At 43.2% G+C, this 27,883-nt stretch overlaps 1 protein-coding gene across 3 annotated transcripts in view; it reads right to left on the bottom strand.

Annotated features, from left to right (window-relative positions):
- The window catches only part of STXBP1 (syntaxin binding protein 1), a 55,669-nt gene that overhangs the window by 26,527 nt on the left and 1,259 nt on the right, over positions 1-27,883 (bottom strand). For all 3 annotated transcript variants that reach the window (XM_031018525.2, XM_006747644.3, XM_031018526.2), the window contains exons 2-7: positions 10,182-10,231; positions 8,243-8,324; positions 4,714-4,790; positions 3,823-3,901; positions 2,558-2,661; positions 684-832 (exon numbers count right to left, since the gene is read on the bottom strand). In XM_031018525.2, the coding sequence (XP_030874385.1) occupies positions 684-832; positions 2,558-2,661; positions 3,823-3,901; positions 4,714-4,790; positions 8,243-8,324; positions 10,182-10,231 (541 nt within the window). The remainder of the gene's footprint in view (positions 1-683; positions 833-2,557; positions 2,662-3,822; positions 3,902-4,713; positions 4,791-8,242; positions 8,325-10,181; positions 10,232-27,883) is intronic.

Below are 27,883 nucleotides of genomic sequence, written 5' to 3'. Positions count from 1 at the left end.
GAAACTGCCCTTTAAGACCTTGTTCAAATGTCACCTCTGGTCTGAAGCCCTTCTTGACCCCCTCAGCTCAAAGGGCCCTCTCCCAACTCTGGATGTCCAGGCCCTTGTCCTGTGCTCAGGCACTGGCCTCGCAGGCCCTGTAGTTTAGGTGTGCACACCTTATGCACACAGGTGTCGGGATGCGTGTTACCTACCCTTCTAGATCAAGGGCTTCTAAGCGCGGGGCTGTGTCTTCGAGATAAGTACTCTCTCCCCAGCACCAAGCACACAGCAGATAAGTAGTAAGTGAATGACTTTATAAAATCTAGGGAATATGTCCTTTGGAGAATTATCCTTGTATTTTTTCTTACTCCAGAACACCTTCTACAAAGACGGTATTTGTTTTGAAAGGTTAGAAAGAGCTAAAAAACCACAGGAAGCCTGGATTGTGGTTACACAGGGGTTCACATTTAGCTGTTCAGTAATTGAATATATATATTTCATGCCCTTTTCTGGATGCATTATATTACATTTCACAATAAAATTTAGAGACTATCAAAAACATTGGAAGAACGATTATAAATGCAAGATACTCAAATCTTGACCCTCTTGAGGCAAGTGCCAGAGGAATCTCAAGAGAAAAGGAAGCTACACGCCCGGTGGGCACATGGAGGCCGCTGAAGGCAGACTGGATGCTGCCTTACCCCCGGTACCGCACAGCTGGGTACTCCTTCAGGGTGGCACACAGAGTTGCAATCTGCTCTGCCAGGCGCTCCAGTATAGGATTCTTCATCTGAGCCTTGTGGGGACTGTAGAAGCTCTGGAAAGAGTCTGCAGAGTCCAAGGAATACACCTGAGAAGGACAAGAAACAAGAAAAAAAGTTATATATCATGTTTGCATCCAGAAGGGTGAACGGCTGGGAGTTTTCTCCAACCTTGGTAGTGAGTCTATAAACATATTCTCATTTATTCCACAAATATGTGCTGGGTGTCTGCTGCAGGCCGGGCATTGTGCTAAACACTTGGGAACTATCAGTGACCAAAACACGACTGTCCTCGAGGAGTGTGCAATCTTACAAAAGAATAACATAACCATAAACAATAAGCATAATGAAAAGTAAACTGTATGATATGTGAGAAACTGGTTTAAGTGTATGAGAACATGACAGAGCAGGGAAAGAATGCCTGGAGGGCCGCCGGGAGGGAGGACAGCAGGCCTCCTTGAGAAGGTGATGTACAGCAAGGGCTTGAAGGAGGTGAGGAGTTTCTCACCAGCAGGAGACTTCCACATGGAGGCAATAGCTAGCGCCAAGGCCCTGGGGCAGGCACGTGCTCAGAGTGTCTGATGAACAATGAGGAGGCCAGAAGAAGAACAGGAGAGGAGATTAGTATAAGACCTTCTAGGCCATTATGAGTTTAGGTTTTTATAAGTAAGGGACAGGCTGGAAATCATCTGTGACGGGGGCAGATAAAGGAGCTTTTTATGGATTTGATAATTTCCTATCCTCAGTAATACACTTCAGTATTTTTCTTCTTATTCTAGAAGTTTAAAATTTCCTCTTAAATTACCTAGTCTATCAGCTATCAGTAATTTCTCAGAATCTCACTTTTGTCAACTACCTTGATCTTCTAGAAAACCTGTGGTTAAAAAAAAAGTTTATTACTTTTTAAAAATATATGAAATGTAATCTGGTTGAATATACTAAAGTTGTGTTTTGTTAAATCCAGGTAGGCTCATACAGAGAAAAAAATTCCTGCCTTTAAGCTGGAAACAGGCCTGACGTTAAGTGCTAAGGGAAAGACACTGTCTTTAAGTGTTCACACTGTATGTTCTCCATCCCTCCTTACCCAAGAACAGGTCACTCTCTGATGTCTAGAAGCTGATCTATAAAGATGCCATAAGCCACAGTCAACTTTTACAAAATACCTAAGAGTTCTGTTAGTTTTGTTTCTTATTTGCCAGGAGAAGACATGTTAACCGATCTTACAAAATGAAGATATAAATTTTGTATGCTCTCTCACAATCAGCTTCACCTTTACTGGCTTAACAGCCTAGTTTTTTTCCCAAGGGGAGAGGTTTGTCGCCACGCTCCAGCATCTGAAGTGTTAACAGCCACTGACGAAGGCTACCATCTGCTCCTCCAGCAGAGCGTGAGGGAGGTGATCTCTGCACAAAACCAGTCTCCCATGCAGCAGATGGGTGTTGTCTGATCCCTTGCCCTGCTCTCCTTCCCTGCTCTTTCTGGACTGGCTACCTTTGGTTATTCAAGGAGTCAGCCAGTAGGAGCGAACACTGTGAGCAAGGATGAAATGCACACAAAGAAAGGCGTGAGGGCTTTAAAAAAAAAAAAAAAAAAAGTCAGAAATAACCAGAGAGTAAGATGAGGGCCTCAGGCAGACCCGTAAGGAACACTTGTTTCCATTCCATCAACGTCCACTTACGACAGGTCATTCGGCAATTCAGAATACGATGTCTTCCTCCCCCACTCTGCTTACTGCACCCCTGTCAGGACCTCCCAGAGCTCCTGATGGAGCAGCGAGGATGCAAACTTTCTACACACTCCCCACTCAGCCTCACCTGGGACTCGTAGGGGAGAAATGCAATGTTGATTTCCGTCAGAGTTTTGATGACTTTGGCTGCCCGAGATTTCACCAGCTCATTAAACAGGGCATCTGGACAAGCTGCAAGAAGGACAAAAGACAGCAAGTTTTCCCATCCATTTCAACAGATGCACACATCTGGGGGATTTTCTATTTTATTAGGATTTTAAGAAGGCAACTAGAAAGTTCGTCCCATCCTAGAATATCCCCTATCTCTAGGGTACAAAAGGAATGTAAAATCACCCAAAAGGCCCTCAACATCTAATAGAGAAGCCAATGGCAAAAAAGACTGAGATACTGAGAGCTCATAAGCTAATAAAACTACTTTCTGATATCAAGGAAAGGAAAAAACCCAAGGGATAAGGAAAAGGCCTGTGATACGAACAGACACGACACATCTGACATGTTTATGAAAAATGCAATAAGGAAAAATGAAACCACTGGCAAGGTGGTGTAGGCATTTCTCTGGGATGCTTGCAGGAGCTCGGCTGCACAGCAGACCCACTTGATGGGGAAACTGGGACTGCCAGGGGCTCTCCTGGGCCAAACAAATGGGTTTGTGTTCTCAGAAAAGCATTTTCGGTTTATTATTACTAATGTCACCTCTCTGCTCCTTTTTTATGCATATCCAAATAGTATACAATTACTCTTTGCAAGAACCTTTCCCATTTCCTCAGTGGTGAGCTCTGTGGGGCTTTCCCTAAAGAGAAGAACGGTGGGAGCACTGCTATTGCTGAAGTTTTAAGTTAGCCAGCTCAACTCCTCTCTCTTTGCTCTTAACAAAGATTGACCAAGATGATTCTGCACTAGGCTCCATGAGCAAAACCTCCACAAAATAAGAAAGTGAATTCCAGGACAATGATGCAGTTTCCGTCTGCTACCATCACCGCCAGACTGGACTATTTTTGTAGTTGAAAAACTGATGAAAATACAACACAGTTTATGGTGATACCTGGAAGTCCATTCAGTGAAACATCAAAGCTAGCACTGGAAAATTATTCTCAGCATTAAACCCTCTAGTCCTTAGGAGAGATGCTATTTTTCACCAGGAAGGACGGCATGACCGAGTAGGTTTGTCTTTGTATGTGTTTATTTTTGTCTCTTATGCAATTTATCTTCTGAAGAGAGTATAAAAGCTCAGGAGAAACATGGCAACGACCCATTTCTTCCCTACTGATCAGCCTTGCCATGCAGAACCGCTAACCTGGAAGGACAGGGGTGGCACCTGCCAGCTGTACTTACAGTCCGTGAAGAAGACGTGCGCAGCCCGGTACTTAGCGGTTGGTGGGTCCTTGAAGTCACCGATGAGAGAGTGGACAGACTGTAGAGAGGAAAAAAAGAGGGAAGTGAATCCAGTTCTAGAAGCAAATGGGACCTACATCTGAACTGGGTTAAATCCAAGCTGCCTGTGCAAAATAGCAGGGGATTTTTTAATGTATAATTCATGTTTGCCCATAGCGGAGTTCTGAAGACTTAAAATTAGGATTGTTTCAGAGTTCAGATGAACAAAGCCTTCTTAGCTCATTCCGGAAGACAGAGTCTGTTCTTTGGAGCCACTATAACTTGGGTTCCTGAGAAGATATTCACAGAAGAGGAAACTGGTCAAATACTTTCATCATACTGATGAAGTTCTGGCAACTTCAGATATAAGCCAGTTTTCAAAAGTGAAAAGAAAGGGAATGGAAAACTGAAGGGAATTTATACAGATTAAGAGACCTAACGCAAGGAGGTGCATCTTGTCTGGATACTGACTTGAACCAACCTCCCCAAATGTTAAGACAGGTAATTTTCAACACAACCTGGATATGATGATACAGACCCAAAAGTATAAAATGCCAGAGTTCTGAAGGTGGGTCACTAATTAGACACAGTGGATCTCCTCCGTAGAGAAGGAGTGCAAGAGGGGGGATTTAGACTGACCCGGGCCTGGCCTTCTGGACAGCGGTGGTATTTCAGAGAGCTTAATGCACTCTCACTCCACACTGCACCCCTCCTTCCCTGTTTGTGGATTGCACGCTTAATCAGAGCAGTGTGTTAAATGCGCGCTTAACCTAGAAATGTCAGACACCGCGCCACAGACGCCAAGCCAGCATGTGCAACCTTAGCCAAAGCTCCTCCGGGGGTGGGACTTGCCTTCTCAGACGGAGTGATGAGATACACAGCCTCCAGGCTGGGGAGCGGCTCTCTGCGCTTGTTGATGTCTTCCACGACTAGACAACAAACAGCAACCCACAATCAATAAGAAAACAGAACCAGTGATCATAGAACTAGAAACAGTCTAGACAGGCCCCCTTCAGACTGCTGCAGGTGAGGGTTGGAAATCACTTACCCCTTCCTTGGAGTTACCACATTCCACTGCCTCACAACGCTCAAGAGGTTAGAAAACCTGAAATTTTATCACACTAAGTATTTCCCTTTTCAGTTTAAGTAAACCCCTTGATCTCAATGGTTAAAAATGGAAAATCCTACCTCTTTCTGTCACCAATAGTCTTTTACCCCTTCCTTCTGTTTTTTTCTCATCTGTCCTAAATAATCCCAATTCCTTTAGAATTTCCAGGTGGAGTTTGTCAACAATTGGATAGTTTTTATCATTTTCTTCTGTATGTCACATGAAGATATTCCAAACATGCCCTCTGTATAACACAGTCCTTCCTAATAGTTCAAAGACTAAACATATTTTGTTAAACCACAAGCATTTGGTTTGCTTGTTTCTTTTACAGTTATGTCAGCTACTTCAACTGGGAAGAAGAGCTTCTGGGATAATCCTCATCTTACCAGCCACCCGATAAAGCTTAGGATATGCTATCTCTGCTGTACTGTCCTCTGGTATAGAGAGAACAGTACAATCACTTGGTGCCATTCTTCCCATGCAGAGGATTTAAGCAAATAAAAGTATCACTTTAGGATGATACCTTGTAACATTTATAAAGACTTTTCACCCCAAATAATGTTCAAATACCGAAATCCTTCAACCACCTACTTTACCAGTAATTATAGATTTCTGAATTTCATATGCGAACAATACTTCCCCCAAAATGTTTTGGGGGTTCCACACAGGATTGCTAACCTTTCAATTTTGCCAAGCAAAGAGCTTTTTTAGAACCCACCTTGGGAGTAGGGAAAAGTCTGTGTGCAGCAGGGGAAGAGCTGAACCTTCATCTACCACAGGGAGCTAAAAGATAACATCTACCATCAATGAATCCAAAGATAATAGGCTAAGTATTTATCTAGAAATAGCAAAAGGATAACCAGAAGAAAGAGCACACCCTGAGGGAGAAAGGAGTGGGGGCCAGGATGCTGCTGCTTCTTCATTAGAAGTTCCTTAGCTCCATTTGGCTCTATCGCCCCTTAACTTGTGCATTTTTTGCTTTGAGAGAGGAAAAAAATAGCTTTAAAAATTCAATGAAGAGGGACGTCTAGGTGGCTCAGTTGGTTAAGTGACCAACTCGGGTTGTGATCTCAGGGTCCAGGGATGGAGCCCCTCATTGGGCTCCTCACTCAACAGGGAGTCTGTTTGGGATTATCTCTCTCCCTCTCCCTCTGCCCCTCTCCCGGCTCTCTCTCTCTCTAAAATAAATAAATCAATGAATCTTAAAAAAAATACAATGAAGAAAATAACTTTGTAAGCTCAAAACAGGGGCAAGCCTAGTCTTTGCTCACTGAATGACAAGAAGTCACAGTAAAAACTATGTATTCTCATTTACAGGACTAGGTTTCTGGTGACAGATACACTGGATTTGGAAAAGTGTTTTTAGAAATGAAGGACTTGGGGCACCTGGGTGGCTCAGTCAGTTGGGCGACTGCCTTCGGCTCAGGTCATGATCCCAGGGTCCTGAGATCGAGCCCCACATAGGGCTCCCTGCTAGGTGGGGAGCCTCTTCTCCCTCTCCCACTCTCCCTGCTTGTGCTCGCTCGCTCTCTGTCAAATAAATAAAATCTTAAAAAAAAATTTAAAGTAAAAATGAAGGACTCACATCCAAGGTGTGATTATACCCCCAAATTATTACATATATATTCATATGTATATATTTCACATAGAATTTAATAAGAAAATCCATGATATATTATCACCATAATTTCACAATTTAAAAACACTTTAACACCAAATAATAGGAAAGACATAATCTTAGAATAAAGGACAAACCGTTGAATTAAATTAATTTAGCTTAATGAAATCTCAACCCTCCTAGTTCTTCCTCCCATAGTTGTGGTTTGGTAGTAATTTTGATAAAGACCAGCAATAGTCTGCAAGCCACACATCATATGAAGTCTCCAGGGGAAAAAAATTAGGAAGTAAATTGCAACAGGTGTGTTCCACCCAACATTTTTTTTCAGAGGAAAAACAAAGGTTAACTTCCTTGTTTGAAACAATAGCTCAGAAGGTATTGCTTTTCAATCTTCTGAGATAACTCAGAAGAGAATACTATTCCAAAGATTAAAATACAGGATCCCTCTTGAAAGGAGCCCCTGAGTAACACAAGAGCTACACACAAATGTGAATAAGAGCTCAAGGACAGGAGCCAGAGGTCTGAGTCCTAGTCTCAGGTGTGAGACACTGGCCAGTGACCTTGAGCAGGTGACTTAACTTTTTTAAAAAGCCTATTTGTTGTGAAATTATAACACACAGTCCAAAGAGTGAATAACACATAAACATACAAATAATTACAAAGTAAACACCTGCGTAAGTGCCTCCCCAGTTAGGAAACAGAACTGGCCAGGACTAATAGAAGTGCACTTGCCATACCCTCACTCCCCTCCCTCCAGAGAGAACCACTGTCCTGACTTGAATGAGATCACTTCTCTTCATGGTTTTACCACGTACACCTGCATTTCACAATAGCATAGCTTAGTTCTGCCTAGTTTTGAACTTTATATAAATGAAAGCACACTGTAAGTATTCTTTTGTATCTTGTTTCTTTTGCTCAACATTATGTGTATCAGATCTACCCATGTGCTTGTGAATAGCCAGAGTTCGTTCATTTTCGTTGTCTATAGTATTCTGCTATGTGACTATACCATGATTTATTTAAACAATGCTCCGTGAACATCCCTGCATGTGCATTCTGGGCACACATGCCTGAGATTGTCTAGGACACACGTCTAACCGTCTGGCTTGCAGGACACACACACCTTCAACTCTATCAGACACTGCCAGTGTTGTTCAAAGTAACCATACTAATGGACACTCTGTCATATAGGAGTTCCCATTTTTCTACATCCTATCTGTCACTTGGCATTAACAGAATTTAAATATTCCAATCTGATGAGTGTATAGCAAGATCTCATTCTGGTTTTAACCAACTAACGTAGGTGGGCAATGTTTCATGGATTTCTTGGCTATTTGGATCTCTTCTTTGTTAAGTTGCCGTTCAGGTCTTTTGTGCACTGTTTCTATTGGTGGCCTGCCTTCTTCCCCTTGATTTAACCTGCTTTTCGGCACCTTTACCAGATATTTAATGATCGTCCAGTACTGTATTTGGTGCTAGGGATTTAGCGATAAACAAGAAAGCCTTGGGTCTCTCTCAAGAACTTACAGCCTTACCACCCGGGTTGTTGGAAGAATGTGAAATCAAGTGAGATAATAATGAATAGGGAGGGGGAAAGCTCGCCAGAAAGAGGAGGCCTGAGTTTCACTCAAGGGCGGAGAGAGAGCTGCGCTCACTTGTTATCCCCTCGGTCATGATGTCTGTCATCTTACAGCAGGAAGACAGCATCCTCATGCTCAGCTGATCGACCACCAGCACCTGGAAGCAAAAAGAACAGCTTACGGCTTGCATGGGATTTGCTATGATTCTCTCATCAGCTTACTGTGTCAGACTTCAAAAAGTGCTCCAGAAAAATAGAATATTAAGTTATAAATACTTCTTATGGGCCAGAAGTTTGCTAACATACATGCTAGCTTTTCTCTCCCATGCCACACCCAAACCTAACCTTCTAGGAGTTAAGAGTTTGTTCTTGCTGATTTAATTTTATAAGCTTAAAAAATTAAAGTTTTTCCATGATGAAGAAAATGACTACTCATAAAAAAGGCAAAAAAAAGAAAAGAAAAAAAATCATCTACAGCACCCACACTCAGAGAAAACCATACTGGAAATTATTTTTTCAGAGCATAAGCTTTTTTTTTTTTTTTTTTAACAAGGAGAATGAACACTCGTGCCACACATATGGCATGGAAGATGAGGACTTTGCTGCCAACACCATGAGGATGTACCTGCACATGTGTTGTCTGGGAGCATTCTCTACCTCCGTCCAGACTGGAAGAACAAGAACACGCCAGTCCTGGTCTAAAAGCCCCAGACCCTCAATTCTTCAGCTAACCACTCCTATCTCCATTCAGCCCACAGTGGAGAGAAGAAGCCATTGGCTAAAACAAGGCTATTTCTCCTCCTCTTTAATGACATAAACCAAGGTAACAGGAGCTAGACGCACTGGGGACCAGAAAGCTCTAAGAACCAATTTGTTTTCATTTTATGAGGCAATTTCCTCAAGATTAGTTTAAAATTCACAAGTCCCTGGGCACCTGGGTGGCTCAGTTGGTTAAGCAACTGCCTTCGGCTCAGGTCATGATCCCAGGGTCCTGGGATCGAGCCCTGTATCGGGCTCCCTGCTCAGCAGAGAGCCTGCTTCTCCCTCTCCCTCTGCTGCTCCCCCTTCTTGTGCTCTCTCTCTGTCAAATAAATAAATAAAATCTTAAAAAAAAAAAGTCTCCGTTAAAAAATAAAATTGATAAGTCCCCAAGTCTATTACTGATGGGAAGAGTAAGAGAGAAAGAGGAAGACCCAGATAAAAGGAGGATGGACGTGCTGGCTAAAACAGAAGCACACAAGGCTGAGGCGGAGACCAAAACCCTTCTGTACCATGCAGCTCTGTTGTTCCTGGACCAAGTGAACTTGAAAATATGTGGGCTCTTGACTGTGGGACAACTTAGGGGCAAGAACGATTGGTACAAACCCTCCAATGACACATGGGGAAGTTCAAGTAAAACAGCGTGTTTTCCTGGCTCCAGACAACGAAGTGACTTTCTGAGTGGAGGACAGCACGCTTTCCCACTTGAATCACCCACTCTGGTAAGTGAGGACACAATCAATCTGACTGGCTTAAGGACTTGCGTCCAGCATTGCTCTCAATGCTCTATGAATAAACAAGCTTCCTTCTTTTGTCGTATATAGTCACAGATACATAGGGCTGGGCCAGACGAGGGCTTTCCAAACTGGAGATGCTTTCAGGTCACCAGAGGGACTTCCTTCTCTCCCATAGCAAGCAGAATAATTTCACCTTCTTCCACTTCATAGAAGAGGTTCCAGGCAATATTTTGTTTGAATAAAAGAGTTCCACTGCTAAATTGTCCTACCAGATGATCTTTAAGAGAAGCTTTATGACCAAGAGATTTCTTCACCAGGACTGCATAAAATGAGGCAGAAGAGATTACCTTTTATTTTGTACTCTCTGGACACAGCAAAAGTCTTGATTTCCTATTTATTCCAACTCTATTTTCTTATATTTTCACCATTTTCCTCCAACTCTATTTTCTTATATTTTCACCATTCTTATATTTTCCACATGAACTCACCTGTTAAGACCATTAATTGTGCTCTACTTACCTTCCATTCCCCCTTCTTCTTTACCTTCTTTATCACATCATGCATGATCTCTAAAAAGGAGAGAGAAAAAAAGAAAGGAAGGAAGAAGGGAAGGAAGAAAGGGAGGAAGGGAAGGAGGGAGGAAAGTTTAATGCAATGTTAACGACTTTCAACACCTGCTTATTATATTAGACTAGGTCATTTCCCCCCACAGGCTTTGTTTTCTCTGTCATACAATTCAACCAATCTGCTTACTGAGCCATAATCAAATTACCACAAACTTTTCTACTTCCTTTATTTTTTATTTTATTTTATTTTTTTTAAGTAAGCTCAAGGCCCAACTTGGGGCTTGAACTCATGACCCTAAGATCAAGAATCACACGCTCTACTGACTGAGCCAGCCAGGTGCTCCTCTTCCTGTTCCTTTAATTTGGTGGTTCTCAAACTTTTTGGTCTCAGGACTTCTTTACACTCTTAAAAATTGAGGACTCCAAAGAATGTTAAGTGGGTAAATATCTATTGATATTTACCACAGTAGAAATTAAACTGAGAGGGGCACCAGGCTGGCTCAGTTAGTGGAGTGTGCAACTCTTGATCTCAGGGGTTGGGAGTTCAAGCCCCACGCTGGGTATAGAGTTTACTTAAAAATAAAATCTTAAGGGCACCTGGGTGGCTCAGTTGGTTAAGCATCTGACTCATGATTTTGGCTCGGGTCAAGATCTCAGGGTCCTGGGATCGAGCCCCATGTCAGGCTCTCCACTCAACGGGGAGTCTGCTTGTCTCCCTCTGCCCCTCCCCCTGCTCATGTTCTCTCTGTCTCTCTCTCAAATAAATAAATCTTTAAAAAATTAAACTGAGAAAAAAATTTTTTTTAAAGATTTTATTTATTTGACAGAGAGAGACACAGCGAGAGAGGGAACACAAGCAGGGGGAGTGGGAGAGGGAGAAGCAGGCTTCCCGCGGAGCAGGGAGCCCGATGCGGGGCTCGATCCCAGAACCTTGGGATCATGACCTGAGCCGAAGGCAGACGCTTAACGACTGAGCCACCCAGGCACCCCTAAACTGAGAAATTTTTTAAGTAATCATTAATTCACTTAAAGTAACAAGAGGAGGGGTGCCTGGATGGTTCAGTGGGGGTTAAGTGTCTGACTTTTGATCTCAGCTCAGGTCTTGAGCCTTGAGTCTTTAAAAAAAAAAAAAAAAGGTGAAAAAAAAAATAACAAGAGGGGTGCCCAGGGATGCCTGGGTGGCTCAGTCGGTTAAGCATCTGCCCTCAGCTCAGGTCATGATCCCAGGGTCCTGGGATCGAGTTCCGCATCCGGCTCCTTGCTCTGCAGGGAGTCTGCTTCTCCCTCTGCCTGCCGCTCCCCCTGCTTGTGTTCTCTCTCTCTGACAAATAAATAAATAAAATCTTTAAAAAAAAAAAAAAAAGAGGGGTGCCTGGCTAGCTCAGTCAGTAGAGCATGCTGACTCTTGATCTCTGGGTCATGAGTTCTAGCCTCACACTGGGCATAGAGCTTACTTTATAAATAAATAAATACATACATACAAACAAGAAACTCATTATATGTTAACATAAATAGCATTTTAATTAAATGTAATTATATTTTCTACAATAAAACAATTTTTAGTGAGAATATTGGCTTTTTTAAAAAACATTTCTGCGGGGCGCCTGGGTGGCTCAGTTGGTTAAGCGACTGCCTTCAGCTCAGGTCATGATCCTGGAGTCCCAGGATCGAGTCCCGCATCGGGCTCCCTGCTCAGCAGGGGGTCTGCTTCTCCCTCTGACCCTCTTCCCTCTCGTGCTCTCTGTCTCTCATTCTCTCTCTCTCAAATAAATAAATAAAATCTTTAAAAAACATTTCTGCAACTCTCTTTGGCTTCATAAAAGACAGCAGATGGGGTTCTCCTATCTGCTTCTGCAATCTGTTATGAATCATATAGCATCTAGAAAACTCTAGTGTGCACTTGTGAGAGAATAAGAGTGAAGAAGGCAAATAATATCTTAGTCTTATTATAAAGACAGTTTTGCTCAGGGACTCCCCGTGGGATCTCGGATTTTTGAGAACCGCTGCCTTAAATTAAGTGGGTAAGAGACTATGACAATACCAGGCCACATGAGCCCCCTCAAGCTCCAAAAACAGATGTGAAGGGCAGTTGTGATGTCTTTCTAACCCTGAGCACAGCTGTGGGATGCTCCCAACCAAAATCACCATTTTGTTAAGCCACAGATCCTAGAAATTCCACATCACACACAGGGCTACCCAGCCATGAAGTCTTCACAGGAAATAAAACTTTTGCCACTCTTTCTAAATCCAGGTAATACAAAGGTCTGGAAGGACTCAAAGGTGAGCAGTTGCCACCAGCAAGTGTGTTTCAAACATTTAGGTCATTCTCTAGAGCATATTTCTGATTCTGCTTTTGATCATGTTCAATAATCTGATATGTCATGAAAGTTTCTTTTTTTTTTTTTTAAGATTTTATTTATTTATTTGAGAGAGAGAGAATGAGAGACAGAGAGCATGAGAGGGAGGAGGGTCAGAGGGAGAAGCAGACTCCCTGCTGAGCAGGGAGCCCGATGCGGGACTCGATCCTGGGACTCCAGGATCATGACTTGAGCCGAAGGCAGTCACTTAACCAACTGAGCCACCCAGGCGCCCTGTCATGAAAGTTTCTTAATATCTTTAAGAACCTGGGGCACCTGGGTGGCTCAGTCAGTTAACCGTCTGCCTTCAGCTCAGGTCAGGATCCCGGGGTCCTGGGATCCAGTCCTGTGTCAGGCTCCCTGCTGAGCCTGCTTCTCCCTCTCCCTCTGCCACTACCCCCTGCTTGTGTGCTCTCCCTGTCAAACAAATATATAAAATCTTTTTTAAAAAAATCTTTAAGAACTTTTTACTTGATTAGAAAAAAAACACATGCTTCAGTAAGCATGGAAAACAGAAAAAAGTATAAAGAAGAAAATACCATGTACTACTTGTGTACATAAAAAAAAAATTTTAAAAAAATCACCTGTAATCCTGCCAACTTCAAGTACATAATTAACATTTTAGTTTATTTCCTGCTAGCTTTTTCCATGTAACTCTACAGTTAAGATCATGCTGTATATATAATTTTTATTATGCTTTTTTTTCATGAATAAGATCATTTTCATATTAATAAAAACGCTTCCTGGTTTTAAATGCCACATAATAGTCCCTAGTTTAGTCAACAATTTCCCTAATAGCCATTTAGATGACTTCCCATATTTCAGTGGTGAAAAATTGGGAACAGATATATCCAATGATAGGGCAGTGCTTAAGTCAGTTAGGTTTTGTTAATATAATGGAATACAATGTACTCATTAGAAATAATGATATGTAACATATCTATTCATTCATCCACTCTCTCATTCGATAACATTTACTGAGTAACCACTGTTTACCAGTCAGTGGACCAGGCACCAGGAATGAAACATAGAAGATATGGCACAGCTCCCACAGAGCTTACAGCCTGGTGGAGGGAGCAGATGTTGAATCAAGTGCAATCTCAGCTTCTCATAAGTGCTCTCCAAGGTGAATAAACAAAGGCTATGATAGAGGAAAGAAAAAAAAAGGTGTGGACAGCTACCCGAAAGGGAGGACCAGCCAAGGCCTCTCTGAGGAAGTGAACCTCATAAGGAAGATGCCAGCCATGCAAAGGCTGGAAAGGAGAAGGAGTAGGCATAAAGGCTTGGGCTGGAAAAAGAGTTGGACATCTTCTTGGAACTGGAGATCACTGTAAGCTGAGATTGGAGGCCAGATCGTTTAGGGCCTTGATTTTATCTGAAGGGCACTGGAACGCCACTGAAGGCAGGGACGTAATCTGACGTGCTGTAGAGGGGAGATTGGAGGGGATGAGAACAGAAGCAGGGTGTAGAGCTAGGAGGCCTTTGCCATCAGAAAAAAAAAAAAATCAGCATGATTGGTGGCACGGGTCATGGTGAGAAGTGGATGGATTTGAAACATATTTTGGAAGTAAAACCAACAGGGTTAGCTGCTGAATTGGATGTGGGGGCCTGGGGGGTGGGGAAGAGACAGATAACTCCTGGGTTTTTGGCTCAAGCAAAGAAATTGATGCAAAGACATTTGGAGATACATAGAGAAAAGATTTAAAGGAAGAACTGACTTGTAAGAAAATACCAAGAGGTTTTTTGTTTGTTTTTTTAATTAAAGATTGAGATGGCTGAGAGACATCTGAGGGGAGATGGAGAGCTGGTAGCTGGAAGTAGCTCTGGAGCTTGGAAGAACGACCTCAGCTGGAGGTAAAAATTTGGACTTCAATCCTTCCTTCCTAGGTACTCCCATTCCAAAATTCTCAGGAGATATATTTGTCGTGGCTATTGTTAACAGCCAATTCCAATGCTGCCCTACATTTTTCTAATCCAATACCGAAAAGGAAACAAGGATTAGAGCCCTATTTGCATTAAGAATCAAGTAGCTTGGGCTACTTCGCCACAAATAATCCCTGGCAATCACATTTCATCTCTCTTGTAAGTCCTCTTTGTGTGGAAAGAAACAAAGTCTTCTGAGGCCGGTCCAACCAGCAGTCTTTTTTTTTTTTTTTTTTTTTTTAAAGATTTTATTTATTTATTTGAGAGAGAGAATGAGAGACAGAGAGCACAAGAGGGAAGAGGGTCAGAGGGAGAAGCAGACCCCCTGCTGAGCAGGCAGCCCAATGTGGGACTCGATCCTGGGACTCCAGGATCATGACCTGAGCCGAAGGCAATCGCTTAACCAACTGAGCCACCCAGGTGCCCTCAACCAGCAGTCTTATTTCTGCACACCAAACCGTGTGTATAAACAGCCAAAACGTCCATTCTACCGCCCAGCTAGTCTATATAGATAGAACAGAAGACACCAGGGCAGCTTCAACTTCTCCATAATCACGAGGACCAAAGCCCTGGTGGACTCTGCTTCCCTCATGGACAAGGGGTAAACAAGAAGGTTCCTTCTCAGCCACATGCGCTAGGTCCTGGGTGACTCCCAAACTCAACAAATCCTTCCCACGCCCTGAGAAAAATAGCACGTAGCTAAGATTATCCGGGACATCTTCACATGCACCCAATATACTAAGTGGAGTCCTAAAGGACAGGCTCTAGGGATAGCTGCAAACCCGTCCCCCCTTGGGAAGCCTTTCGCAGTGACGTGTATCAGGACACCTAAGCCCATGGCACACCAAAACGTCTGAAATAGCATGACTAATATTAGATGGGCTGGAAGCTTGGGAGAAATGTGAGCATCACTAAAGTCCTTAAAATCCCCCCTTAAGTGAGGGATTCAAATATGCTAATGCTCTGCCCCGGTCAGATACACCAGGAATCCCGTGCCACCAGATAGGAAGAAGTGCCTCCGTTCTACAAACAGATTTAGGGGAGTCTAAACTCAGGCCACAAATGCCCTCCTCTTTACCAATTCAGAGTACAGGGAACTTCCAGAGTCGTTCTGGCTTAATAGTGGGGAGTTCTTCGGGTGCCTGGGTGGCTCAGATGGTTGGGCATCTGCCTTCAGCTCAGGTCATGATCCCAGGTTCCTGGGATCGAGCCCCGCATGGGGCTCCCTGCTCCTTGGGGAGCCTGCTTCTCCCTCTGCCTCTCTCTCTCTCGTGAATAAATAAAAAATCTTAAAAAAAAATAGTGGGGAGTTCTTCTAAAAGACACCCTCTTGAATATAAGGGTAGTTAGTCAAGCAAAGGTCACCCCGACCCCTCATGATTAAAAAAAAAAAAAAATCATGGGAAGCACTCAAGTTAGACAGATCAAGGAAAATCCAGGTTCAGGCATTTGCTGACTATGTGAACTTGGGCAAGTTTAAAATGCTTTAAGCTCGGGGCGCCTGGGTGGCTCAGTTGGTTAAGCAGCTGCCTTCGGCTCAGGTCATGATCCCAGGGTCCTGGGATGGAGCCCCGCATCAGGCTCCCTGCTCAGTGGAGAGTCTGCTTCTCCGTCTCCCTTTGCTTCTGCCCCGGCTCATGGTCTCTTTCTCTTTCTCAAATAAATAAAATCTTTTAAAAAAAATAAAATGTTTAAGCTTCAGTTTTCTTATCTGCAAAATTAAAATTCTAATACTCTAATGACCTGTTATAAAGATTAATAAAATACAATGCTTAGTCACTGCCTGGCATTCCACAAAAGGCACCTTTTGTGATGTCACTATAAACTATGTTATTCATACAGACAAGGAATTACTTCCTTATGAAAATTATGACACATCGCTTCCACCAATCAAGATTTTTAATAAAATGTAAAAACCTACTAAGAAGAAATACATATTCAAAATACAGTTTTTAAATAATCATAAGAATATTAGATAACAATCTCTACAGGTATTTCACCCAAAACCTCAAAGCTTCTCTGACCCCCCAACACACATGTAATATGTTTTTGGAATAACAGCACGAATGTGTCAATGTATACAATATAAATCTTAAATGTACATATAAAATTGAACAGAAGATTCCTTCTACCCCTTCTGAGGAGACAAAGAGACCTTTGTTTATCTAGGAAGAGATGCATTAAAACGGAAGCACAAGTGGGGGCCCAACACAGACACACAGGACTATATTTTTAAATTGCTATTACTTAACATTCTGCAAATTCGCTTAGACAAGAAAACAAAATGACGTATAAAATTAGTAAGGAGGATGCAGAATATCTGCCTGTGGCAATCATGGGAATCACATTAAAACCCTTATGAAGGTGGCAGATACAAAATAAACACAGAAGAACCAGCAGGACGTTTACGGGGCAACCAGAACCAGATTCCAGGAAGACAGCTCCGCTGCTTACCACTGCATACTGGGCTGGGACTGCACCCCTCTCGACTCTACCTGCCACTGGCAATTCTGCCTTTAAGCAACAAGAAGTCTATTCCTCTTTCCCTGGCAGCACTTCAAATACCTGAAGATGGCAACCACATCTCTTTGTCTTGCTCTGGGCTGGAGAGTCTCCTTGCTAAACAACGGCACCTCCCAGGTGGAATGAGTTAAGGGCTAAACAACACATGAGAAAATGGTTCAAATACTTGAAAACAAGACTTCCAAGTCCTGTCAAGATCTTCCCTTAGAGGGGCGCCTGGGTGGCTCAGTTGGTTAAGCGGCTGCCTTCAGCTCAGGTCATTATCCCAGGGGCCCGGGATCGAGCCCCTGCATCGGGCTCCCCGCTCAGCGATGGGTCCGATCCTCCCTTTCTCTCTCCCTGACTCTCCCCCTGCTTGTGCTCGCACGCACACGTCTCTCTCTCAAATAAATACAATCTTTTTTTAAAAAAAAAGGATCTTCCCTTAGAAATACCTATTTATACAGACTACTGGTAACCTAGCTACAAATCATTTACCGTTTTGCCTTTACATAGTTCTTCATAATATAGAAGTAGCACATTTTTGTTGAAAAATTCAAATAGATGTATAAATACAAAATGAAATTTTCCTCCTTACTCCCACTCTTCAGGGGAAACCACCACAGACAAGTGGGCACCCTTACAGGTCCTTTTCTATGCATATACAAGTGTATTCGGGAATATATGCACATACACTCATGGCTCCTTGGCTGAGGCCTGGGGAGGTTAAGTAACTTTCCATGATTCTCCTTCTTTGGTGCTGAAGAACCCTTATGTTGGAAAGAATCTTAGAGACCATTTAAGACCAGAGTCTAGGTCCCTCATTTTGGGATTGAAATACCCCTTGCAAAACAGAGCCTTCTGGAGTATGCAAGGCCACTAAATGGTCACTCTAGAGTGAGCAGAAATGGGTCTCTGGATCCCCATACAAATGTTCTTCCCACTACACATACTGTCTCTTGGGCTCTAGCATGGACTGGACTCTGAAATTGAAGCTGGGTGTGCTTTTCTGTTTCATTTCAATGATCACCTTGACACAGTACAGCTAAGTGATTCAGATGGGTTTTGGAGCCAGATCCTCCACTTACCAGCTGTGACCTTGGGCAAGTTATTAAATCTGTGTCAGTTTTCCCATCTATAAAATGGGAATGACCACACAGGCCCCACAGAGTTATTGTGGGGATTAAATAAGTTCATGTGTGTAAAGCACTTAGTTCAGTACTTAACACTGTTGGTTACCACCATCAATATCATCATCTATTTCAAATGGTATTTGACCTCCCTAGGATGGAAGAAGCCAAAGATTTCCGATTGGTTTCTTACCTTTTTTTTTGAAGATTTTATTTACTTATTTGACAGAGAGAGAGATAGTGAGAGCAGGAACATAAGCAGGGGGAGTGGGAGAGGGAGAAGCAGGCTTCCTGCCGAGCAGGGAGCCCAATGCAGGGCTTGATCCCAGGACCCTGGAATCATGACCTGAGCCAAAGGCAGACACTTAACGACTGAGCCATCCAGTTGCCCTCAATTGGTTTCTTATTGTTTCTCCATGGAGTTTGTGACATCTCCTGTTTTCCAGTTTGTTTCTCTGCATGCAAATTCTTTCATCCACTCAACAGTGATGACTTATTGAACCCCTATATGTTAGACCTCCTTCCCGACATTGCAAAGACCACAATGAACAAGCTAAACAAGAGTCCTGCTCTTAAGGTGCTTACAACTAATACGGAGGGCAGAGACAGCCAATAAACACTAGGAAGTAAACAAGATCATTCTAGAGAGTGATATGTGCTCAAAGGAAATTAAAAAGGTTAATCAACAAGAATGTGACGGGGGTTTGAGAGAAGGTCCTCTGAGGAGGAGATAGGAGGACCAACACTGTCGTTCTCGGGGCAAGAGTTTTCCAGGCATAGGAAGAGCAGGTGCAAAATCCTCAAGTCAGGATCAAGAGTAGTACAGTCCAGGAATAAAGACAAAGCAATTATGGGGAGACCCAGCAAGCTCAGTGAGAGAAAGAATGGTTCAGGATGCGCTCTGAGAGGTTGCCCCAGAGTCTCACCTTGTCTTTAAAGCAGTAACTTCTTACTGAGGACTCCACAAGTCATACATAGTATTCTGCTCCTGGAATACTAAGCCTCATTCATTCACATTCAAACATGACAACTCCCTCCCATCCCTGTACCCTCAACTGCCACCCTGTCTCTGGCATCTGGCATAAAATAATGATCTAGCAAATGCCTGTAGAATGAATGAACCCCCGGGTGGCATAACTGAGCAGTGCTTGCTGGGAGTGAAATGAGCGGTTCTGTTCATAGTGTATCTCATGACCGAGTAAGGTGACTCCACCCAGTAGCTCACTGCAACCACCTACACACCCCCTCCCAGGGACGCCACTCTCCTGACACCCCCCAATATTCAGAACTCCCAGTTCAAAGATGACTGCCAGAAAAAAAAAACAGTCTCAGGGACCCTTTCACAGGGACTGCTGGGGAGAGAGAGCTCTTTATTCTTGAGGAACATGACAGGTAAACTATGGCTATTCTGGCTAGCCCCAAGTTTGCAAGCCAGAAGGGTCTAGAAATGTTCTTCCCGTAACTCTCCTCACTCCAATGCAGTGAGGAGTGTGGGTATTATGTGAATATACAAATACAAATGCTCAACTCCAAAGTTTCTGCCATCTTAGCATTGCTCTATTAATTGTTAACCAGTGTCTGAGATATCACAACCTAGCCTAAATACTTCCAAAAACTCATATTAAAGAAAAAGCTCAATCAGGGGCACCTGGGTGGGTCAGCTGGTTAAATGTCTGCCTTCGGCTCAGGTCATGATCCCAGGGTCCTGGGAACGATCCCCGCATCAGGCTCCTTGCTTAGCGGGGAGCCTGCTTCTCCCTTTCCCTCTGCCCCCTCCCTGCTTGTGCTTGTGCTCTCTCTCTCTCTCTCTGTCAAATAAGTAAAAATAAAACCTTTTAAGAAAAAGCTCAATCAGGGGCACCTGGGTGGCTCAGTCGTTAAACGTCTGCCTTCCGCTCACGTCATGATCCTGGGGTCCTGGGATGGAGCCCTGCATCGGGCTCCCTGCTCCGCGGGAAGCCTGCTTCTCCCTCTCCCACTCCCCCTGCTTATGTTCCCTCTCTCACTGTGTCTCTCTCTGTCAAATAAATAAATAAAATCTTAAAAAAAAAAGAAAAAGCTCAATCAATAATTCAGTCTTAATTTTTTAAAAGTGCCCACAATAGCCTAACATTTATTGAAGAGTTACTATCTGGAATACCTTGTCTTATACATTTTACATGAATCATCTCACTGTGACCCTCCAAGATTAAGTATTATAATCACTCCCATTTTTATTTTTAAATATTTTATTTCTTTATCTGAGAGAGAGAGACATAGATAGCGAGAGAGAGCACGAGCGAGGAGGAGAGGGAGAAGCAGGCTCCTATTTAGCAGGGAACCTAATGTGGGGCTCGATCCCAGGACCCCGGGATCATGACCTGAGCTGAAGGCAGATGCTTCACCGACTGAGCCACCCAGGCGCCCCTAACCACTGCCATTTTACAAAGAAGGAAACTGAGACCAAGAGAAGTGAAGTATCTAGCACCTACACTATAAAATGCACATAACCATAGGATGGAGAATATATTGTTTTAAGTATAAATCAATTCTTGACCTCAAGGAACTTATAGTCTATTTGGGGAAACAAGACAGTACACCTGAAGCATGAACTAAAAGTCATCAGAACCCTCCTGCACTGCTAGTGGGAATGTAAAATGGTGTAGCCGCTTTGGAAAACAGTCTGGTGGCTCCTTAAACAGCTACAAGTAGAATTACCATATGATCCAGCAATTCCACTCCTAGGTATATACCCAAGATAAATGAAAACAGAGGTCCACACAAAAGCTTACACGTAAATGTTCATAGCAGCATTATTCATAATAGCCAAAAAAGTAGAAACAACCCAAATGTCCATCACCCAATGAACAGACAAATAAATGTGGTATATCCAGACTACAGAATGTTCAGCCATAAAAAGGAATGGAGTACTGATACATGCTACAACATGGATGAATCTTTAAAACATGCTAAGTCAAAGAAGCCAGTTACAAAGGACCACAAATCCAGTGAATTCCATTTATACAAAATGTCCAGAATTGGCAAATCCGTAGATATAGAACATAGATCTATCAGTAGTTTCCTACTACTGATGGAAGGGGAATAGAAGAGTTGGGGATGATGTAAAGGGAGTATGGAACTTCTTTTGGGGGTAATGAAAGTGTCCTAAATTTGACTGTGACAATGGATGCATAATTCTGTGAATATACTAAAAGCCATTGAAATGCACACTTTAAATGGGCGAATGGTATGGTGTGTGAATAATATCTCATGAAAGCTGTTTTTAAAAAGTTATCAGGGGTGCCTGAGTGGCTCAGTGGGTTAAGTGGCTGCCTTCAGCGCAGGTCATGATCCCAGGGTCCTGGGATGGAGCCCCGCATCAGGCTCCCTGCTCTGTGGGGAGTCTGCTTCTTCCTCTCCCTCTGCTCCTCCCCCTGCTAGTGCACACTCTCTCTCTCTGTCTGAAATAAATAAAATCTTAAAATATATATATATGTACATATATATATACATCAGAGAAGGGCACCTGGATGGTGCAGTTGGTTGGGTGACGGACTCTTGGTTTCTTTTTTTTTTTTTAATTAAAGATTTTATTTATTTATTTATTTGACAGAGAGAGATATAGCGAGAGCAGGAACACAAGCAGGGGGAGTGGGAGAGGGAGAAGCAGGCTTCCCGCCAAGCAGGGAGCCCGATGTGGGAGGACCCTGGGATCATGACCTGAGCCGAAGGCAGACGCTTAACGACCGAGCCACCCAGGCACCCCCGACTCTTGGTTTCTGCTCAGGTCATGATCTCAGAGTCTTGAGATTGAGCCCCACATCAGGCTCTGCGCTCAGCATGCAGTGTGCTTGGAGTGTCTCTCTCCCTCTCCCTCTGCTCCTCCCCCTTTCGCATGTGCACGCTCCCTCCCTCTCTCTCTCTAAGTAAATCTTAAAAAAAAAAAAAAAAGTCATCAGAGAGTTTTAGATGAAAATTTCAAACTCAAAAAACAAATGCCATTTTGGTTATTATGGAATTATTTCACAGTGTCTTCATCTAAAGACAGGTACCCTGGCTCACTCCTGTAAAACATCAGTTACCTAAAATTATAATTTATTATAATTTTGTATCTGAACTGTACTTTGTAAAAGTGAGAGACCAAAACAGAAATCACAAATTGTCAGCCACAGGGCAAGGACGAGGTACCGCTCCCTGTAATTGTTCAATGACAACTGCCTAACCTGGGAATGTTCTTTTTTAGGTTTACTTTTTGGGTGGTGGGGAGTGGGAGGGAAGGGAGTGGCCAATTGTTGGAGTTGTCACAAGCTTTAGAACATTCAGAGACTGGTGAACAATGACTTGATTACGTTGCCCTTGTAAGCACACCCACAGATTACATAAGACTCAAATGCCCAACGTTATGACATCCAACACTTGGGCTGCTGAGAGCATGATAAATATTTATTTATTTATTTATTATTTTTTAATTTTTTTATTCTTATGTTAATCCCCATACATTACATCATTAGTTTTAGATGAAGTGTTCCATGATTCATTGTTTGTGCATAACACCCAGTGCTCCATGCAGAATGTGCCCTCCTCAATACCCACCACCAGGCTAACCCATCCTCCCACCCCCCTCCCCTCTAGATCCCTCAGTTTGTTTTTCAGAGTCCATCGTGAGAGCATGATAAATAAATGCCTGATGTCCGAGAGACCAAATCCTAACCTCAGGCCCATAAAGATGCCAGAAGAAGTTACAGGGAGGACTATTTACTGTCTCTTTTACAGGAGATTCTCATTTCCCATCTAATTTTCCCCATTCCGCTTCCTAAGGTTTAGAGCCAAAAGGTTAAGGAGCTACTCTCTAAAGCAAAGCCTCACAGACCCTGGAATTTTATATTAGTAGAAAGGAAATCTCAAAGTGAGGACAAAACGAGATTAGAAACAGGAGTTCCTGGTAGCACTTTAGATGCAGTCTAAAAAAGCTACAGCTCCAAAGAAGCAATTTTCTTCTTCCTAAGGTTGCTTTCCACATAATATCCCTTGGATTAAAGGAGCTGTGAAATCACCAAATACACACAAATAGAAAAATCAATTAAAAGTGGAAACTTAGGGACGCCTGGGTGGCTCAGTTGGTTGGGCGACTGCCTTCGGCTCAGGTCATGATCCTGGAGTCCCGGGATCGAGTCCCACATCGGGCTCCCTGCTCGGCAGGGAGTCTGCTTCTCCCTCTGCCCCTCCTCCCTCTCATGCTCTCTGTCTCTCATTCTCTCTCTCTCAAATAAATAAATAAAATCTAAAAAAAAAAAAAAAAAAAAAGCTGGAACTCCAGAAATCTTTAAAAAAAAAAGTGGAAACTTAGGGGGCGCCTGGGTGGCTCAGTTGCTAAGCGTCTGCCTTTGGCTCAGGTCATGATCCCAGGGTCCTGGGATTGAGCCCCGTGTCGGTCTCCCTGCTCCGCGGGAAGCCTGCTTCTCCCTCTCCCACTCTCCCTGCTTGTGTTCCCTCTCTCGCTGTGTCTCTCTGTCAAATAAATAAATAAAATCTTAAAAATAAATAAATAAAATAAAAATAAAAATGGAAACTGAAACAATTTCTATCTTCTTAAGCGGCGCCTGGGTGGCTCAGTCGTTAAGCATCTGCTTTTGGCTCAGGTCATGATCCCAGGGTCCTGGGATCGAGCCCCGCATTGGGCTCCCTGCTCAGTAGGAAGCCTGCTTTTCCCTCTCCCCCTTCCCCTGCTTGTGTCCCCTCTCTTGCTGTGTCTCTGTCAAATAAATAAATAAAATCTTAAAAAAAAAATCAACAGCTTATAGTAGTAAATATTATTTAGTTATATTAATGTTTTGCACAAAAAGACCAAAGACACAAAATGGTGAAATGGAGATAAATATTCTGGGACAGACAGCACTACTATTATCTCATAAGCATTGTTGAATAAGACATTTTTAAAAGGACTCAAGAATGAGGGCCATTTTTATACAAGATAGTGATACTATCATGTAGTTGTTTGGGAAGCATTTTGCATTGGCTAAAGAAAAGGAAGGAAGGAAAGAAAGAAAGAGAGAAAGAGAAAGAAAGAGGGGGAGAGAGAGAAAGAAAGAAAGAAAGAGAAAGAAAGAAAGAAAGAAGGAAGGAAGGAAAGAAAGAAAGAAAGAAAGAAAGAAAGAAAGAAAGAAAGAAAGAAAGAAAGAAAACACACTGCCCATATACATCACCAATAGCAGCAGACCTCATCTGTTAATGTCCCATTTGGGTTGCCAGCCTGTATCTGTTTTTCTGCAAAATGCTTGTCCTCAGGGCACCTGGGTGGCACAGTCAGTTAAGCGTCCGACTCTTGGTTTTGGCTCAGGTCCTGATCTCAGGGTCATGAGATTGAGCCCCACGTCAGGCTCCATGCTGAGCACGGAGTCTGCTGAAATTTCTTTCCCTCTACCCCTCCCTGCCTCTCTCTCTCTCAAATAAATAAATCTTAAACAAACAAAAAAACAGCTCGTCCTCCTCCTAGTACAGACTATGATGCCTGCAGTAATTCCTCCTTGAACTGCAAGGACCTAGAACAGGTATCTAGCTTGATCTTGGCAGGAACACAAGATGTGGCCAGTATCTTAAATTTGTAGATGTAGCATTTAATGGCTTCAAATCACATTTCCTGACTTAAGTGGGAGTTTTCCTCCCTTTAAGTACTAAGGATTAGAGAAAATGTACTTTGGAAAGAGGGAGAAAGAATGGGATGTTTCATGTAATTCCAGAAACCCAGAGCAGACAAAAGACCTAGCCTGGTGGTTTTTAGTGGGGGAGTGATTATGCCCCCCCAGGTAGGACATGCGGCAATGTCTGGAGGCATTTCTGATTACCACGACTGGAGGATGCTACGGGCATCTAGTGGGGAGAGGCCAGGGATGCTGCCAAACATCCTGCGATGCACAGGCTCTTACAGCCCAAAACGTCAATAGTGCTAAGGCTGAGAAACCCTGATCCAGTCCATTTTATAAAGAAAATGAACCCAAGAGAGATAAGTGACTTGTCTGTGACAGTGGTAGTAGGAATCATCTTATTTTCAAGTCCAAGATTCTCACCAGCCCAATTTGCTCTGTTCTAAGATTTAATCAGGTCTGAGATGCTAAAAAATATTTAATCTTACACAGCATGGCAAGGCCATAAGCTCAAGCTCCTTCTGGAACCAACAATTCAGCTATTGCAGAGATGTCAAACTGACAGAAGACAAAAGCCTCAGGGAAGCTTCCAGAAAGAGGAAATGCTCCCCCCACCACCACTCCCAGCCCCCAACACATAAAAAGGTCTAATTCCAGGAGGGCTGCTTCCTTTTCCCAAATCCATGTAACTGGTTACAATTATATACCAGGAAAAGAAAACATCCTCTAGGGATTTGAGCCCATGATCAAGCATGGGAAGAAGGTGAAGCTCTGGGAAGACTGAAAATCCAGAAGCAGCTGAGTTTGCACTAACTTTTACTGAATATGCAGGCTGGGTGCTTTCCTCAAGCCAGTCTTCCATACCCTATAGTAAAGACGCTGCTGTTTACTACAGAGAGTTGGTTTCTTGTCCTCTCTGCAAGAAAGGGGCGGGGGGGAAAGTGGCCAAAAGGGCCAGTCATTTTGTTATATTAAGAATCTAGGGTGTGGTGGTCCCCAGCTTCTGGCTGCTGGCCACTCCCCTCCTTCCTTCCTAGAATGCAGTTCTTATAAATGATAAAGTCTTACTTTCTACAGTAGATGTGTGGTAAGTGACTTAGCAAGCCTAGGAAAGCCGAATCCATCTGAAGTGGAATCCTAAGCCAGCAGTAGGGAACACTGAAAACCAACCAAATGCACATAAAAGTATCCTCAACAGTTTCAAGAACTGGAAGCACCAGGTACCTCTGGAACTTAAAAGAATGTGTGTGGGGCGGGGGAGGGGGGGCGTGTGGGGAGTATAAGGCATGTTGGTAGAAAGGTATTTGGGAAACAGTTATATCCTAGATCCCTTCTATCACCTCCCATCACTGGGTGACTGTCCTTCTCCCAGCATGGCAGAACACCGAAAGTTTCCTCTCCAGAGAGTGTAGAGTATGCAGGTCCCTGGACTGTGAGACCCAAGGCATAGTTCGGGGCCTGAGTCTAATAATGAAAACAGAGGGACTAAATGACCATGTGTACAGATTGTTGAGAACTACCCTCCATACCTCTGGTCCTCTTCATCCATTCAGCTCCCAGAATTCTGGTAGCCAGACCTTTATCTCCCAAGCAGGAGACAGACTTCTCTCAGGAATCAAGCCCAGGAAGAAAAATCCAAAGACACTGACACTGGGGATTCCCCAACAACAGCCCACCTTCTTCAGCCCCATCCACAAGGCCAGAGCTCCAATCAGCGTTTAAGTCTCTCATCATAAGCAGCCAGACCCATCTAAAGAAAGTTCCTACGTGGAAAGTAGAGACCAAAACAACAACAAAACCTGGAGGAAACAGACTATGCGATAATTTTTTATTTTTATATTTTTTTAAAGAGAGAGACATAAAGGAAGATACCACATTCATGAAACAAGAATAGGAGGCTACAAAAAAATTAAAATGAGCTATTAGAAATTTTTAAAGAACATGACAGTAGAAATTTAAAATTAAATAGAAGGATTGGAAAATAAAGTTGAGGAAATCTGGAAAACACAGCAAAGAGTCAAAGAGAGAAATAACTGAAAAGATAAGAAAATTAGAGGACTAGTCCTAAGAGCTTCAACATCTAAATAGTACTAATTCCATAAAGAAAAAACTCAGGAGAGGAAATCATTGTGAAATTTTTTTTTTTTTTAAATATTTTATTTATTGGGGTGGCTGGGTGGCTCAGTCGGTAAAGCGTCTGCCTTCAGCTCAGGTCATGATCCCAGAGTACTGGGATCCAGTCCGGTATCAGGCTCCCTGCTCAGCAGGGAGTCTGCTTCTCCCTCTCCCTCCGCCTCTGTTTGTGCTGTTTGTGCTCCCTCTCTCTCTCTTGCTCTCTCATATAAATAAATAAAATCGTCAAGGGAGAGAGAGAGCGGGATGGGAGGGGCAGACGGAGAGGGAGAGAGAATCTTCAGCAGACTCCACGCTGAGCATGGAGCCCAACTTGGGGCTCCATCTCACAACCTTGAGATCACAACCTGAGCCGAAACCAAGAGTTGGATGCTTAACCAACTGAGCCACCCCAGGTGCCCCTGTGAAATTATTTTTGAAATGTTCCCAGAAGTAAACAGCATACGTTGCCAGACGGAAAGGCCCACTGAATGTCTAGTACAGGGATCAGCAAACTATGGCCTGTGGGCCAAATTCAGTCCGCAGTCTGTTTTTGTACAGACCTTAAGCTAAGAAAGGCTTTTACACTTTTAAAGGGGCGGGGAATAAAGGAAGAAGATGTGGTAGAGATCGTATATGAACCACAAAAACCAAAGTATTTACTACATGACCTTTTAAAGAAAAAGTTTTCTGACCCTCTTCCAGCACAATGGATAAGGACGGACATATACCACAGCAAATCACTATGAAAGTCCAGAATATTGAGGACAGAGTAGAAGTTTCAGAGGGGACGAAATGAGACATACTAAAGGATCAAGAATCAAATGCCTTCAAACTTCTCAAAGGCAAAACTGGGGGCGCCTGGGTGGCTCAGTTGGTTAAGCGACTGCCTTCGGCTCAGGTCATGATCCTGGAGTCCCTGGATCGAGTCCCACGTCGGGCTCCCTGCTCAGCGGGGAGTCTGCCTCTCTCTCTGACCCTCCCCCTCTCATGCTCTCTATCTCATTCTCT

Source organism: Leptonychotes weddellii, chromosome 14, assembly GCF_054177405.1.
Source record: "Leptonychotes weddellii isolate Sample4059 chromosome 14, ASM5417740v2, whole genome shotgun sequence".
Taxonomy (NCBI): Eukaryota; Metazoa; Chordata; class Mammalia; order Carnivora; family Phocidae; genus Leptonychotes; species Leptonychotes weddellii.
Note: the sequence above shows the minus strand (reverse complement) of the source record. Positions and strands in the feature narration are given on the sequence as shown.